The sequence below is a fragment of the Myotis myotis genome, unplaced genomic scaffold, assembly GCF_014108235.1.
Source record: "Myotis myotis isolate mMyoMyo1 unplaced genomic scaffold, mMyoMyo1.p scaffold_m19_p_12, whole genome shotgun sequence".
NCBI lineage: Eukaryota > Metazoa > Chordata > Mammalia > Chiroptera > Vespertilionidae > Myotis > Myotis myotis.
In genome coordinates, this window is record NW_023416316.1 from 23,306,131 (window position 1) to 23,321,970 (window position 15,840).

A 15,840-nucleotide genomic window follows, 5' to 3' on the forward strand; every position below is an offset into this window, starting at 1 on the left:
CTTGGGACCCATGGATGTTGCATTGTCCTGCCTCACACAAAAAAAGGGGGTGCATCCTGCTAGTAATTTTATTTGAATAAATTGTTTAAAATCTGGCATGTATAATTTCAAAAACAGAGAAGAGTAAAATGAGCAGAAAATCGGTTGTGTTGTCTTTTACAATAAGGAATGCTGACCAGCCTATTCCTTGCATTAAGTGGGAATGCGTGACTTTGCAGCCCATTATAAATAGCCATTCTTTACATCAAGAAAACAGGGGAAAGAAAAGAAGACAATATTATGCATGCAGAAATGAGGAATATCCTAAATATGGGGAGCAATTTGAGAGAGCAATTTGGAGGGGAAAAATCCTAATTCAAGAATGCAGGACAAGATCACAATGAACCTCTGAGGACATGAACTTGTTTGAGTGTTTCTGGGATTGTACAATGTCTACCGTGATCAAGAGCTGACTGACCATGTTATAACTCCTTCGGCATCAAAATTCAAATATGTCTATATGGGAAAAGTTCCATAACATGTCAAATCTGTTTATACAATGGGTCAGTAAGCACACAGATGTTACAAAGATTCTTGAAAAGGAATTTGCTGAAGAGTGTTTTAGCCCAATTGATATTTAGTCTGCATAGGGCTAGTAAGAAAAGAAAAAGCTTATGTCTGTTTACATTCTTCTTAACCTAGAAACATACCTCTTATAAGAAAGGTTGTTTTATCAAATTCACACCATGCTGTTTGCATTCATTACTAGTAACAATACTTATAAATAGGACACTGACATCAAACTTAGTAAAATGTCTTTTTTAAAATTCAAATTTATTATGGCTTTAAGGAAATATGTGATTAGGCATCCAAGCTCTCTTTAAGTAACATTTTTAAAATTACCCATTGTAGTGTTCAACATTGTATACACTTTAGTTTTCAATATAAAAAGATGAACAATGTATGATTTTATGTGTTCATGCAGGTTGAAGAAGAAATGATGCTGAATCAAACTCCCAAACCCAAATATCTGGGGTAACTGAGTCAAATATCTTAAAGTTGATTTATTCTATGTTTGTCTATGATGTGTGTACATTGATTACAATTACTACATGAGCATCCAAAACTGACCTGAAAGCTGACTATTATCCAAACTCTTCAAATTCAACAATTCCATCATCTCCTCCCTATTACAAAACCAGATATTTAAATATTACCAGAAGGGCAGAACCAGTATAACCATGTCTATCTTTCTTGAGCAATAATGTCTACTTTGGGATTGGCTAGGCCTAAGGCTAAGAGTGGAATCTGGCTTCCTCCCAGAGAAGCTATAATGAACCCCTATGAATACTGTTTTGGACAGACACACCCCGAGGGCTTCACTCTATAAAGCAGAAATATCTGAGGTTGATTCCAAACCCCACCTTACCAGGGCTGACTTTGTACATAGCCACAGTCTCATGCAGCACACTCCTCAAACAAATGTTTCTATAGTCCACCACAGATCTAAATAAAAAGAAAATTAGAAAAGGACTTTTCAAGAAAACTTAAGATCCAACTCAAAACCAAGGTTTCCTTTTAATCTTTGATTAAAAAAAAAAAGATGTCACATAAACATTTTTCATTGCTGATTCTGTGGAAAGACTTGAAGACCAACTTGAGTGTCTGTCCAACCTATGTCCTCACCACGTGGCTTGCAGGACTTTTTCAGGTGGAATTAATCTGATTCTGTGTTTGAGAAATCAGTAGGGCTCGTTTCCTCTGGATGTGTTTCTTGTTCCCCCAGAATGCACAGTGTTTCCTTAGATCTTCACAACAGTGCTCTGAGATGGGCAGGACAAGCCTACCCTCTCCAATTTACTGATGAGCTTATGAGCAGGCAACGTGTCAAGCGCTCACTGTAAGAACAGCTGTGACCCAGAACCAAATGCTCAATTCAGAACTTCCATTCTTCGTGCAAAAGCATAAAAAAGACGTGTGATTGCTAATTTACTAACCAATCTGTTGATTTGAACATATGGATGATATAATCCCCTTCGAGGTCAGCCATCCCCTTAAATCTAGACCAAAATCGAGAGTTCACTTGCAAATCATGGCCACAAATCTGCCCAACTACTAAACACCTAACTGGCCCTCTCTAGGAAACTATTTTTCTGGTGTGCAAGAGAAAGGAACTTTTAAGAATCCACAGCTGCCACGAGAATGAAATGAGAGGATGCTGCTAGAATCTTAGAAGCCCGGGGGAGAAAGAACGAAGCCCCAAGGAAGTTACTAGGAAGTGTATATAATATTGGTATTACCTTTATGAGTTTAAACATAAGAAATAAAAATCATACCATTTATTGTTTCCTAAATGGCCTATAAAGGTTAAGTGACTATACTACTTAAACTGGAACTGCATGATTAAGGTGATTTACACTGAAAATATACTTAATTCCTCCCTATGAAGACTGCTTTAAATCTACCAAAAGAGATTCGTCATCTACTCTCACCTGGGGTTTAAAAGTAACTCTTAAAGGCTCAGGAGTCGGGATTTCCCCCCCTTCGCTGGGAGGATGCACCACCCTGGCCTCCTCATGGTCTGTTTCACTGAGCTCATTGCCGTAGAGCTCACTGATGGGGCCCAGAGACTGGCTCCCGGCAATGATGTCCACGCCCATCTCCCTGACCTCTTCCGGACCTTTGGCCACCGTTCCTCCTTTAGCTTTCCGAAGGCCACGCATCTTAAAAGTGTCCTTCGATGGAGCTGCGTTAGAAATAGATTGCTTAAATCTTTCCCCTGACTGCTTCAGCCTCTCTCCGGACTGCCTCAACCTCTCTCCGGACTGCCTCAGCCTCTCTCTCCTCTCCGGGGTCACTATTCTAGTTCTCATTCTGTTGACTTTCTTGTCAAAATTCTGCCGTGTCTTCTGCATGTTTTCTTTGGAAAATGCCTTTTTGATATTATCAATGCGCTCCTTGCCTGACTTTCTAAGCCTCGTGGATCTGCTTTCTTCAACGTAATATTCTTCGTCTGAAGACAGATCTATTGGGGGATCAAAGACATCTTCATCATCCTCCTCTTGATTCTCAGTTACGTTTTTGTCTTTAACAATAGACAGGGATGTTGGACACCGAATCTCCTCCTGAAGGAAAAAGAAAGCATGTTAGAGACCAGTTCTTTTACTTTCTGCTGTGCCTTTAAATCTCCTCCATAGGCTGTTTATCCTCTGCCCACTTCTCTTTTTAAAAAATGTTTTTTGTTGCTCGTTTGGAGGTTCTAGCAGGGGAGCGCAGCTACTCGTATACCCTTGACCGAAGACCGGTCCTCTCCTCGGGGGGGAAGGTCGTCCTCTTCGACCGAGCGCACAGCTTCGGGAGGGATGCACATGGATCGGTGAGGGAGGAGGGGGACACCCGCCTAGCCAGCCAGATCAGCCGAATCAACCCTGGCGATCAATGGGGTGACAGATGTCGCAGCCAGATCGCCCTCACATCCTAAAAAATGTTTTTAATGATTTTTAGAGAGAGAGGAAAGGAGAGAGATAGAGAGATAGAAACATCCATGAGATGAGAGAGGCTTATCATCAACCAGCTGCCTCTTGCACACCCCCTACCGGGGATCAAGCCCACATTCCGAGCATGTACCCTGTCTGGGCATCGAACTAGTGATCTATTGGTTCCTGGGTTAATACTCAACTGGTGAGCCATACCGGCCGGACTGCCTATTCCTTAAATGTTGGTATTTCTCCAGGTTATTCTCTCCTTAGCCCTTTTTCCTTCTTCATCTCCCAAGCTCACCCTGAGCAACCTTTTCTAAGCCTCTGCCTGAAGATCCAATTGTAAGCAATTTCACAAATATTTTCACCTTTCCCTTTCTCCTAAGATGAAGACACATTTTTAAATAATGGACAGACTCCTCCACCTAGTAGCACAAGTATCTCAAACTTAACTCATCATCCTCTCCACAGCTACTTCCCTTCCTGAACCTCTCAGTACCAATACCCATCCAGGGGCCACTCAGTTAGAAACCTGAGTCATCATCCCAAATATTTTCTCTTCTTCCCATCCCATATCTAACTGCTCACCAAATACCATTAATAATACTGCTTAGTAACTCACCTGTTCCCTCCTCCTTCCTCCTTGCCTCTACCAAGGACTTAATTCAGGTTCTTGTCACCTCAGGCCAGAATCTGTGTAAAACTTCTACCTTCAAAACATCACCTAAGCATTTCCTGAGAAATATGTCTAAAGCATAGCTCTGATCACATCCTTTCTCTACTTTAAAACTTTTGGGAGCGCATCATGACTCAAAGGATAGTGTTCAAACTCTTTAATATGATGAGAATGCTCTGCAGTTTGAGCTAAGCCACTTTCCCCTGTCCAGCAACACACAGCCACTCTCAGTTCCTCAAACACGTAATGCAAACATTGCATAGGTGGGTCTTGCTTCCTTGAACACCCCTTCACCTCTCTTCAACTTTGTAAAAAATATCTCTCTTCAAGAATGGGTTCAAATGTCCCAACTTCCCCAAGAGGCTAATTGTGTCTCCAATTTACATCAAAATGACACGTACATACCTCTATTTATAGCATTTATCGCAGTCTGAATTTAATTGGAACCCTACTTAGTTATAAATGTCTCCCAGGGGCTTTCACTTAATGAAAAGTTCATGAAGACAAAGAGGTGTCTTAAGTTTTATGCCCAGTATGACTGTTGGGTTAAAAAAGAGGCTATATCTTCATCCAACAAATAGTAACTAAACACCTAACATGCACAGTCAATGCTCTAGGAACTGAGAACAACCTTCCATGAGGAAAACAGAGTAGAAGAGCTTATAGTTTCAGAGAGAGATAAACAAGTTAATTGTAAAGTATGTTGGATGGTGGTAAGTGCTAAAGAGGTGAAAAATAAAGCAGGGAAGGGGGGAAATACAATGACTAGGAAGGGTGCTCGGAAAGGCCTCACTAATAAGGTGACATTCTAGCCTAGACCTACAGGTAATGGGTATACCCCGGAGGGAAGGAGGAACAGCAAGGTGGACAAGGTGGTTGGAGCAAAGTGATCAGGGGACAGGCAACAAAAGGAGGAGAGTGAGCAAGAGAAGTAACAGGAGGGCTAGATCGTGTAGGGCTCTGTATCCAATATTTTGAGTGTGAGAGGAAGCCTTTAAGAGTTCTGAGGAGAGAAGTGCCATGATTTGACCCATGTTGTAAAAGGGTCACTCTGTTGAAAATAGGCTATGGGGGCAAGATAAGAAGCAGGGAGAACTGTTGGAGACCACTGAGATAAGTCAGATGAGGGTGGATCAGGGTGTTGGCAGAGGTGGTGGTGAGAAGTGGTCTGATTCCACTTTGAACGTAGAAGCCAACAGGATTTGCTGCTAGATTTGGATGTGAGTATTAAAGAGCATTATCATTTGGTGACCACAAATGATAATTCTCAAGTACATGGTCTAAGCAATTAAAGGACAGATTTTTTCCTTAAAAAAGATGACAGCAGGAGGAAGAGACCGGAAGGGAAGGATGAGATCGACATGTGATGACTCTGAAATACCTCCTGGAAATTTAAGCAGAGATGTTGAGTAGGCAGCTGAATATGTAAGTTTGGATTTCAGAAGGGAGGTCTGGACTAGAAATAAACATGTTGGAGTCACTAACATAAGGATTAACTTAGAAAACATGAGATTAGATTAAAGCGATCACGAAAACATTGAGTGAATGAGTCTACACATTCTATTATTCAAACTCCTTGGGGCCAAGGTGTGTTACAGAATTCAGAATATTTCAGATTTGGGGAAAAAATAATATAACATTCCCAATGAGATCTTGGGAAGAAGCATTTTTGTAGAAAAAATATAAATATTCACTCTAAGGTGGGCTAAAGACTATAAACAGCCTCATGCTATCTCAGGTCAGGTTTTGTCATTGACTGAGTTTGGGTTAAGTAAGGTCTTGCTGCCAAAGAAGTTATTAAATAATTTAGATTTTGGTGTTATAGATAAATGGATTTCAGATTTGTAGGTAAGAAGAGATGAGAAAACCAAAAGGAGAAAGATCAGCCAGTGAAGCATGATGAAATCCAAGAGAGAGTAGCAGCCCCACCCCTACCCTCCTAGAAGTGAAGGGAAAAGAAGTTTCAAGAAAAGAGGGAGGGACTAACTATCAAATGTGTCAAAGGAGAATGAGAATTAGATTTGGGAACACGGACACTGGTGACCTTACCAGCCCAGAAACACAGCTGCTAAAGGAACCCAACTATTTAGGGATTATTTCTAAAACAATAGGGAAAACTTTGAAGATCACAAGACTTTTAATTGAACCCCCAAGTTAAAATTCCCTAATGAAGACTGTGCTCCTACTTGATATCCAGAATAAACCTGTTAAAAAAAAATGAATAAAATGTAAGAAACACATTGACATATATTCCAAAACCTACCAGACTGATGGTGAAGAAGAACCCCTGGAATCTTATTTCTTTGGATGCATATTTAAAATTAAAATCTTTGACTACAGGACTAGAGAGTCTAGGAGCTTTAAAAAAAAAAGGGCAGGGTGGGCGTCTCATAGCTCTCTGATGAATCAGAAGCAGCGAGATTATTCCTCCCTTTTCTTGACACCTGTTGCAGGGAGTAGCTTCAGCAACACCAAGTGGGTGGGTAGGGCCTGAGAAGGTATAATTAGGTAAGAGCCAAAAAATAATTACTGCTTGGTAGGGAAAAAATCCATCTCAATCCTGCTGTGAAATCAGATCTAACTCAGAAATCAGATAGAGCTCAGAAATCACATATCCTTCTCCAATTACACAACAAATTATACAAAAGCAGACTTAACAGAAAACAGAGATAGAGTCAGGAACAGTACTTGTTATATGAATCCATTTGGTGTAAATCCCATGAGTCAGAGATACATGAGTCAGTAGTGAATACACTGTAATAATAATTGAAGATTATAGGGTTGAATTATAATTGATTTCCAAATACGATTATTACATACTTTTTATGTAAAAGTCCAGGTTAAAAAAAAAAAGATGAATTGTATAACAAAATGAGTACTTTGGGTCAAACTTGAATATCATGGTAATAAAGCTGGGGGAACTTGGAATATATAGAAGTCTGGGACGTACCATTAGGGAATGGCAAAGATCTCACTTGGTGACCACAGGCATGTGCTTAGTAAGCAAAGTTGTTAGAAGATATGCTAAGACTCCTGTTTTGTATGAGCAAAAGGTCATCAAAGTGAAAGTATGTTCAAAGAAAAATGGTAATTGTATGAGAAATAGATAATTTTTTTAATGCCAATGTCCAGGATTAGGTGAAAGCTCAGCCACACACAACTGTGGGAGATAAAATACCAATAAGGGTTGCCACCAAAAGATATATCGAGGGAAAACTTTTAGCGGAAGGACCCAAATGGAAATGCACATAGCCTATAGCTAATTAGCTTCAAGTTCGTTTTAGTAGAAGGAGCATTCTCAATATAACCACTTATACATATTAACTATGAGAATGAATGACAAGAGCTTTAAAAGTAATCATGTGAATATTGTATAGTGTTTTAACATCTAATGAATCATCAAATCTGAGTTCTATGTTCACTGTTATCTGCCTTTGTCTTTTCTCTACCATTACAGTTGACTGCTTATTGACTAACCGCTGCTTACTCCAAAAACTTAATTTCACAAATCTTCACAACACTCTATTTTCCAAGGAAAGGTATCTAACCTAACTAGCGCCTCTCAGCGATTTTTTCATACTATCTTCTATAAATTCAAGTAACTATGGGGGCTCAGAGAGAGAGGGAAAAAATAGCAAGTTTCGGGGAATAAATGGTGAACAAATATAGAAACATCGTAACTTTAAAAAAAAGAATTACGTCAATAGACAAACAAGAGTCGATTAGAACTTTTCAGAAACCTCTGTGCTCTAGCCTCTGTACAGCTTGACTGGCACCTGCTCCAATCTTGGCTCGAAGGTCCTCAGGACAAATGCTGGACACTAAGAATGTCTGCTGGCATGACCCAAGCAAGGGGAGGCTGATGTGTACCTGTTACTGCTAATGCCCTTGGAAAGTGAATTGAAGAACAGATACCACATTCTCCAATACCAAATCTAGATCCCTATTACATACACTGACATTGGAACTGGGCTCTGAAGCTAAGGTGACTAATTCTTTTCAGGTTTTTTAAGTCTGGAGAAGAACTTCCAGGGATCTGGAAGGAAAGGGAAATGACAGAGTCCAACCTACCTAACTTTGAAATAAGCAATACTTCTCTCTCCTCCCTATTCTTCTTCCTAAATAACCAACAGATTCAAAATACCACTATGTATAACTTTATCAGTTAGGAGAGGGCTATGGAGAATTGACTAACGTGTAGAGAATGCTGTGGGGGGTTAGGGCCCACATCCCTAGTATCTTACAATTATCTGCCTACATAATCCAACCGCCCTCCTATTTCATTCTGTTTTCATTCTTCTAGGTTTTTCTCCCTAAGCCAATGGGCATCCATTTAAAAAATACAGTAATGATAATAATGTATATATGCACCATTGAACATCCCTGCATATATTACTGATTTTATACTTAGAACACAATCTTTGACAACAATATTTGGGGCCAAAAGATTTGTGAATTCTTAAAATTCTTCATATGTATTAACAAAACTACCCTACAGAAATGTTGTGCCAATTAATTATCCTACTAGCAGAACAGTGAGGTGCTTGTTTTTTTCTACCCTTAAGCTCTGAATATGTTGTGCTTTAGTAACTGCAAAAAAGTAGGGGAAGGTGGAATTCTGCTCCTTTATTTTGTCTTTTGTAAACTGTCTGATAATGATTTTCCCGTTTTTCTACCATGAGAGGAAAGTTCAACCTTTTTTTTGATTTGTAAGAGTTTTAAAATATATTATAGAGAGTATGCATTTGCCACGATTATGGTTCTAGTTAAAAAAATATGAGTTCAACTGTACAGTAATATAGGAACTTAGCTCAATAAGCAATGCCACACAAAAACTACTATTATCAGCTAAGTAAAAAGACTTTGTAGTTAAATATAAGGAATCACTTCTGTGACTCCGACATTGGCATAACTATAGTAACAATAACAAAAATAAGAACTATTGCCCGATGCATTGCAAAATATGGTTTGTTATCATCGTAACTCGTGTGTAAAAATTCCAATAGGGTATATTCTGAAAAGCTTACGTTGTTCTGCTTAGGGTTTCCCTGGCTCTCCACAATAAGAAAAACAAAACAAACCACATTGTGAGGCTGCTGGTCCTCAGCCTCTTTCTGGTATAGAATGCTTTACACCAGAGGCCTCTCAGGTCTCTTCCAGTTCGAATGTTCTAAAGCCGATGTGCGGGCATCACGCTAAGATGGCTAATGCGCTGAAAGAGCTTCCCCAATATTAAGTTTCAAAGGCAAGAAACAGCCTCAGCTACAGCCCACAGTTCATATTACACAAAATGGTCGAGAGGCTCAAAATACTGACCTGATAGTACGCTCGTTCACTTAAAAGTGGTCTGATCCTGAGATATATGCTGATAGAGATTTCTACTACGTGCATATACACAATAGTTCAGAGGCAATGCTCTGATAGGACTTGTTGGCAGTGAAAGCAGGCGAGGGATTGCACTAGTAATCAGGGTAAACCCAAGCGCAAGCTTACCTGGAATATCACCACCCGGAATTTGTTTTTCTTCATTATCTCCTCTTGTTTCGTTTCCACTTTCGTCACGTGAACCTGCTGCTTCTCCACCCGGGCCTTCACGTCCTTAATGTGAGCACTGACTTTGCGGGTTTTCTCAAACAACTTGTTAATGACATAGCCTGTGTTGCTGTGTGACTGCGAAAGCTTCAGCAGGTCGATCTGGACGGACTTGATGGAGTTTTCCATCACCCGGTGCCTCTCTTCTATTCTCTTCTGGCTCGCCTGCACTCTGTCCACGATGGTGGCAACTTTGTCCAGCACCGTCACGATGGTGAGGGCAGCGTCTTGGTCTTCATCTTCGGCCATACCCGACAGGCGGTTCTGGTGGATCTTATCGGCATTTGAAGCAGACCCATTATGTTCCATTTTACTTACTTCTCAGCTACAGAGGGCCTCCCACAACCAATTCCGGCACTTCGAGCAAACAGCTTGGTAACAGGCCACGGGGTTGTTTAAAGGGTTGGAAGCCCCACCCCTGGAGACTGGTCAAGTATTTATAACTACAAATGCCCATATGTGACAGTTCTGCAATATGAGCCCTTGCAGAGAGCACTGGGGACTGTTCCAAACATGCTTACGGACTGACTAAGGGACTCAAATAAGACTGTGTGGGTAGAAGAGAAAAGCTTTTTTCAAAAAAGCTCCCGGAAGCCACCATGTTGCTAATATTAAGCCTAAAGGCCAAGTGACCAAAAAAGCGAACTCCAAATGTTGGGTGAGCCTTTTGCCTTTAGGTAATTTCCAGCAGCATTTATAAAAGCAAAGGGGAATTGTGAGCAAAACTCTGTTTTTTCAATGCATTTCACTGACATATCAAAGAATGTAGTAAATAAACACACCAAAACAAAGGCCATATAGTGAAAACACTATATTATGACATGCTTTTCCAGATCAAATATTAAAATTAATATTCCATTTTGAACATCTTAAATTCTACATGCATACTTCTGAATATCTAAACTACACGTTAAACAGCTGAATACATTCTACTCGCACTTCAGATCTTGAAACACCGACAATCTATTATTATAGCTATTACTACAGGACAAATTTGGATAGAGGTCTTAGGTAATTTTTAAGCTCACTTTAAGAGCACCAATCATTAGTCATTTTTGCATTTTATTCACAAACACTGATACAATTATTTATGTTAAAACAAATCTTTTCTTTAAAAGTTAATGTGTATTAAAGTAGTTTAACTGAGAAGGTAGGCTTTATTCCAGTCTGTTTGTTAAACAGACAATGTTCACAATGTCTAAATCTACTTCCCAGTGATCTGTCCCATCATTGCTACCAGATACTTTTTTGAGTTACCAGAATTATTTTTTCAAAGGAAGGAATAATCAAATTCCAGTCCATACATCTTATAAATATTTTACACCTAACACACACGGCTTTACAGTTCATGCGATAGGCAGTGTCTAGAAAAACAGTTACTAAATCTCGAAACATTTAAATGTCTATTTAAACACAGTGTCTTCTAAAATTTGTTTTGTAAGAAAAGTAATCTGTAAACATCTTTACCTTTAGTTCATGCTTAGTCATTTGCTGTGGTCATTGTGGAAGAAGTGGGTATGACTTTACAACCATTTGTGAAGTGGTCCACCTTTGCAAAAATATTACATTCCATGGGTAAAGAACGAGTCTTAGAATTACCATGTGGTACAAATTTATGAAATCAATTTCTGTCTTTAAAAACATAAAACAAAGACTACTAAACAGTCCAAAACTGCTGTAGCTGAATATTCTAAATACGAGCCAACTGTACTACACTAAAAATGTCCAAAAATAAGGCCTCTGAAATAAATATTTCCATTCTTTAAAAAAAGACATAATAAATGTACATCACATGGTCAGTGTACATATAAAAGCCATCGTTTTAAACCATCCTGGATGACGTATCCGAAGTAAAATGACCTAGGTTTTGCTTCTGTCGTCGTCCTCTATTGTTTTTAGGGCATTTTCTGTTGAGTTAAAAAAAAGAAAAAGAAAAACGTCATTTTGTTTAGGATATTCAAATGTTTCCAAAGTAATGCACATTTCACACATAAAAACGTATTGCATGCCCTCCCACGGAAGGGAAGCAGGACGCTAGTTGATACAAGACAAGGTGAGGACCCAATATGTCAGACTGCTATCTTCCTGACAAAATGGGGAGGTGAGAGGGTTAGATATAAGATGCAGGTCCAGACATTGCTGACTTGCATCCCCAAGAGGAATCCCACCCTTCCTCTGGCTGGACAACCTCTCCTACCCCCCACCCCCCCGCCAGAAACTGATAACATATAAACCCGGGACAATAGAAAGGATCCTGGCCTATCTACTTGCCCTGAACATTGACACCCCCAAGATGACAAGAACAGCTTAGATGAAGGGAGAAATCAGGAAGAAAGATGCTTATTTAACCTCCGACAGGAATACATAGGAAACGCCTAGAGATTTTAGGCAATGACTGCAAGTCGTCCCACACCCTGCTTGGGCAAACCACAGAACCCAATAAAGCACAGCCATGCTGTGGGTGAGGGGACTTCCTGGACTCTGCTCTCATTGTACTGTACGTGTTTCTCCAGGTGGAATAAATCTCATCGTGCTGTAACTGTGTTTGTGCCTGTGCACAGAATGCAAACATATGAGCTCTTATTGTGTCTGCACAAAGCACTGTGCTATGCAATGTGGGATAAAGGGACTGGGATGAGTTCTGGTAATGTTGAGCTTGAGCTCTGCTAAAAACTAGCTGTGCAACCTTCTTTTCCTATACGTAAAATTTTAAGAGTTCGACTAACTTCTAAAATCTCTGCCAGCAAGAAATTTATTATCTAGCCCTGGCTGGGTGGCTCAGTTGGTTGGAGCATTATCCTGTACACCAAAAGGTTGCAGGTTTGATTCCTCATCAGGGCATATGCCCAGGTTGCAGGTTTGATTGCCGGTCAGGACACATATGAAAGGGAGGCAAGTGAACTCTCTCAACAATTAAAAAAAAACATGTCCTTGCCGTAACCGGTTTGGCTCGGTGGATAGAGTGTCGGCCTGTGGACTGAAAGGTCCCAGGTTCGATTCCGGTCAAGGGCGTGTACCTTGGTTGTGGGCACATCCCCAGTGGGAGGTGTGCAGGAGGCAGCTGATTGATGTTTCTCTCTCATTGATGTTTTTAACTCTCTATCTCTCTCCCTTCCTCTCTGTAAAAAATCAATAAAATGTATTTTTTTTTAAATGTCCTTGGATGAGGATACAAAAAAAATTTTAAGTAATTTATAATCAAATGGAAAGAAAGTCTTGCATAATGAGTACTCCTAAATTTCCATGTTTTTAGTCAATTTCAAAGAGCAATGCATTTGTTGCCTTGTTTTAAAGGCCTTGGTGGTAGCACTTCTATTTTATGTATTATTTTTCACAAATGTCATCTCATGAATCTTCATAAAAACACTCTGAGATAGTGCTGGAATCATCTCTATTTCCTAAATGGGGAAACTGGTTAAGAAGTCAAGCGACCCCTCTTTTAATTGTCACTAATTCACTATGACCTGGAAAAGTTCCAACTCCATGAGGCCATGGCTTTTTCATCTATAAATTAAGGGGGTTTGTCTAGGATGATGTCCAAGGTCCCTGCCAATCAGTCATTCTATGAGTCAAAAAACCAAGAAAATAGATTCCAAGCATAAAAGAAAACAATGTTACTCATGCAGTCTTGATGAGTGGGTCAGCGGGAACATCCTTTCAAAGGAAGATTCCTTTCATGTAACAGCCACCATAGGATAAGTGAACAGCTGCTCCATAATGGACTGCGTGGGAGAGGCAGTCCCTAAAAATTCAAAGGAGATAAGTCCAAGCAATCTATATAAATAAAAGGCTAATATGCAAAGTGTCCCCTCGGGAGTTTGACCAGGAGCTCAATCGCTCGCTATGACCACCAGGGAGTGGCATGGAACATGGCAGGCAACCAGCGGCAGCGGGGCACTGAGGGAGCGAGGGAAGGAGGAGGCAAGGAGATGGGTAACCTGATCGGCCCTGATCGCAGGCCAGGCCTAGGGACCCTACCCGTGCATGAATTTTATGCACCGGGCCTCTAGTTATAATATTCTAAATCCAAGAGAGCAAGACATTCTAGGAGAGGAAATACCACAATAAAAAAACAGGCCTCAAGGACAGACTTATAAGAAATCAACAAGATGACCCTTTGGTCATGGAGACCTGTGGGTGGTAAAGATACGGTATAACACAGTTAAAAATATACTGTGATGTCCAAGTGTCTGTGAGGGTAGCAAATGGGTATAAACTGGAGGGTATTAACTTGAAAACTACAAGCCAGATAAGTTAATATAGTAGCTGAGGATTACAGCACACGGAGAACAGCAGCACAGAGCTGGATAAAAGGCTGGATTAGGATTTGTACACGGGCGTCATGTCCTCTCTGATCTTGGGTAAGATACTTCCCATCCCAGGACTGCAGTTTCCTCGTTTCTCTAGATTCTAGAGTCTAGAACAAAGGGGTTGAACTAAAGTTGCTTCCTGCTGACTCTGACATCCTTTGATCTTCTTTAAGAAGGCACTATCACTGGGCTTCAAAATCTTCCCTTACCTCTACCTTATTTCTTTCACCTTCCAAATCATTTATTACTCCATTAGTCCTTTACTCTAATAATGTCCTAAATGGTCGCCCCTGACCTCACATTTTCTCTCCTCCACTGAGTTTTGCAGATGACACTCAAATTAACGCTCTGAAAAAAATGTTTTATACCAAATCCCTCCTCCATTCAAAACCCTGAAAATCAAGTTGGAAGCTTGCTCCCTTGTGATGTTCACACTTAGCAAATATATTTCCCAAGATGGTTCAGTGGAAAGAGGAATGGTTTGGGACCCGGGCAGCACTCCATCCAGTCCAGGCCCTTCCACTTACAGACAAATGCCTTAACCCCTGAGAGCCTATTTTAAGTGGCCATGGGCAGGCCTGCTGTTGCCTGTTGTTTTTTTTCCTTCCTATCTTCTCTCTCTGCAGTCATTACTTTTTATATCATTATGTCCCTACTTTCATCTACTGCCCAATTTTATACTCAGTCGTCTTGCCAAAGGGCAGATCATCTGTTCTACAGAATAAAATCCACTGACTTTACTGCCTGAATTTTATGAAAAATATCTATTACTCAGAGAACACTTTTTTTTTTATTATCATTTCTAGATTTATCATTCCAGCTCCAGATGGCTGAGACTACTGAAGGTCTGGCTGCCATCCAGACCTTGGGTAGAGTCATAAATCCTCTCTGGCCTGCCAATCTCTGTACTTGATATGCTCCACTCCCCTGCCCAGAATAATGCAGAAAAGTATATGGATGATGTTTATGAAACTTCTGAACCAAACCTTAAAGGAGGTAAGGAAGAGGCAAGCAAGACAAGACACGAGACTGGGAAACATACAGACAATATGAACCTGATTTGCTTTGACTTTTCTCAGGTCCAGGTCAGTTCTGACTTAGATATTTCAGCTCAGCGTAGGAAACACCCATTTTATGCTACTGCAGTCCAAGTAGTGTTTAATTTGCAGCTTAGTTATGATAAATTCCAATGGTCTTAGTTGTAACACAGAATTTTAAAGTTTAGTAGTCATGACTGTATTCCAGAAAATGAAGTAGTGTTAAGATAATGATATAAGAAGAAAAGCAGTTTTCTTTAACCTCAGGTTTCTTCCTTTCTTGTTATATTTACTACCAATAAAGTATATTCTTAGGACATAAAACACCTTGCAGGTCAGCAGGGCTTGAATACTTTCAGCATGGCTCTTCTGTGTGTGTGCGGACCATTCCAAAGAGTCTGCTCCTACCATTACTGTCCCCAAGTGCAGTGCTTAGAACCGACACACCGTTCTCAGATCCCTAAATTCCTTTATGCCATTGAATAGCCTCATGCTCCCTCTACCTGCAGCTCAGATAGACCCAAAACCCTGAGAATGAGTTTCTGGCCATCCTCTAAGAAGCAAGACAGGGAGAGGTCAGATCCACATGGGACCCTAGGATTTTTTCCTAATAGACTAGTGGACTTAAAAGCCCCTATCATTTAGATCAGGGGTGGGCAAACTTTTTGACTCGAGGGCCACAATGGGTTCTTAAACTGGACCGGAGGGCCGGAACAAAGCATGGATGGAGTGTTTGTGTGAACTAATATAAATTCAAAGTAAACATC

General features: G+C 40.3%; 2 protein-coding genes across 2 annotated transcripts in view; both read right to left on the reverse strand.

The window, feature by feature from the left end:
• Nucleotides 1–792: 792 nt before the first annotated feature.
• On the reverse strand, nt 793–10,128 carry CAVIN4 (caveolae associated protein 4). The gene is made up of 2 exons (XM_036330186.1): nt 9,628–10,128; nt 793–3,104 (listed from the first exon to the last, which is right to left on the reverse strand). Exons 1-2 carry the CDS (start codon nt 10,033–10,035, stop codon nt 2,421–2,423), a joined length of 1,092 nt encoding a protein of 363 aa, XP_036186079.1. The 5' UTR covers nt 10,036–10,128; the 3' UTR covers nt 793–2,420.
• Nucleotides 10,129–10,406: 278 nt separating this feature from the next.
• Nucleotides 10,407–15,840, reverse strand: part of TMEFF1 (transmembrane protein with EGF like and two follistatin like domains 1) — a 78,415-nt gene continuing 72,981 nt past the window's right edge. The window contains exon 10 of the mRNA XM_036330188.1: nt 10,407–11,633. Coding sequence (XP_036186081.1) covers nt 11,549–11,633 — 85 coding nt within the window. The 3' untranslated portion in view covers nt 10,407–11,548. The remainder of the gene's footprint in view (nt 11,634–15,840) is intronic.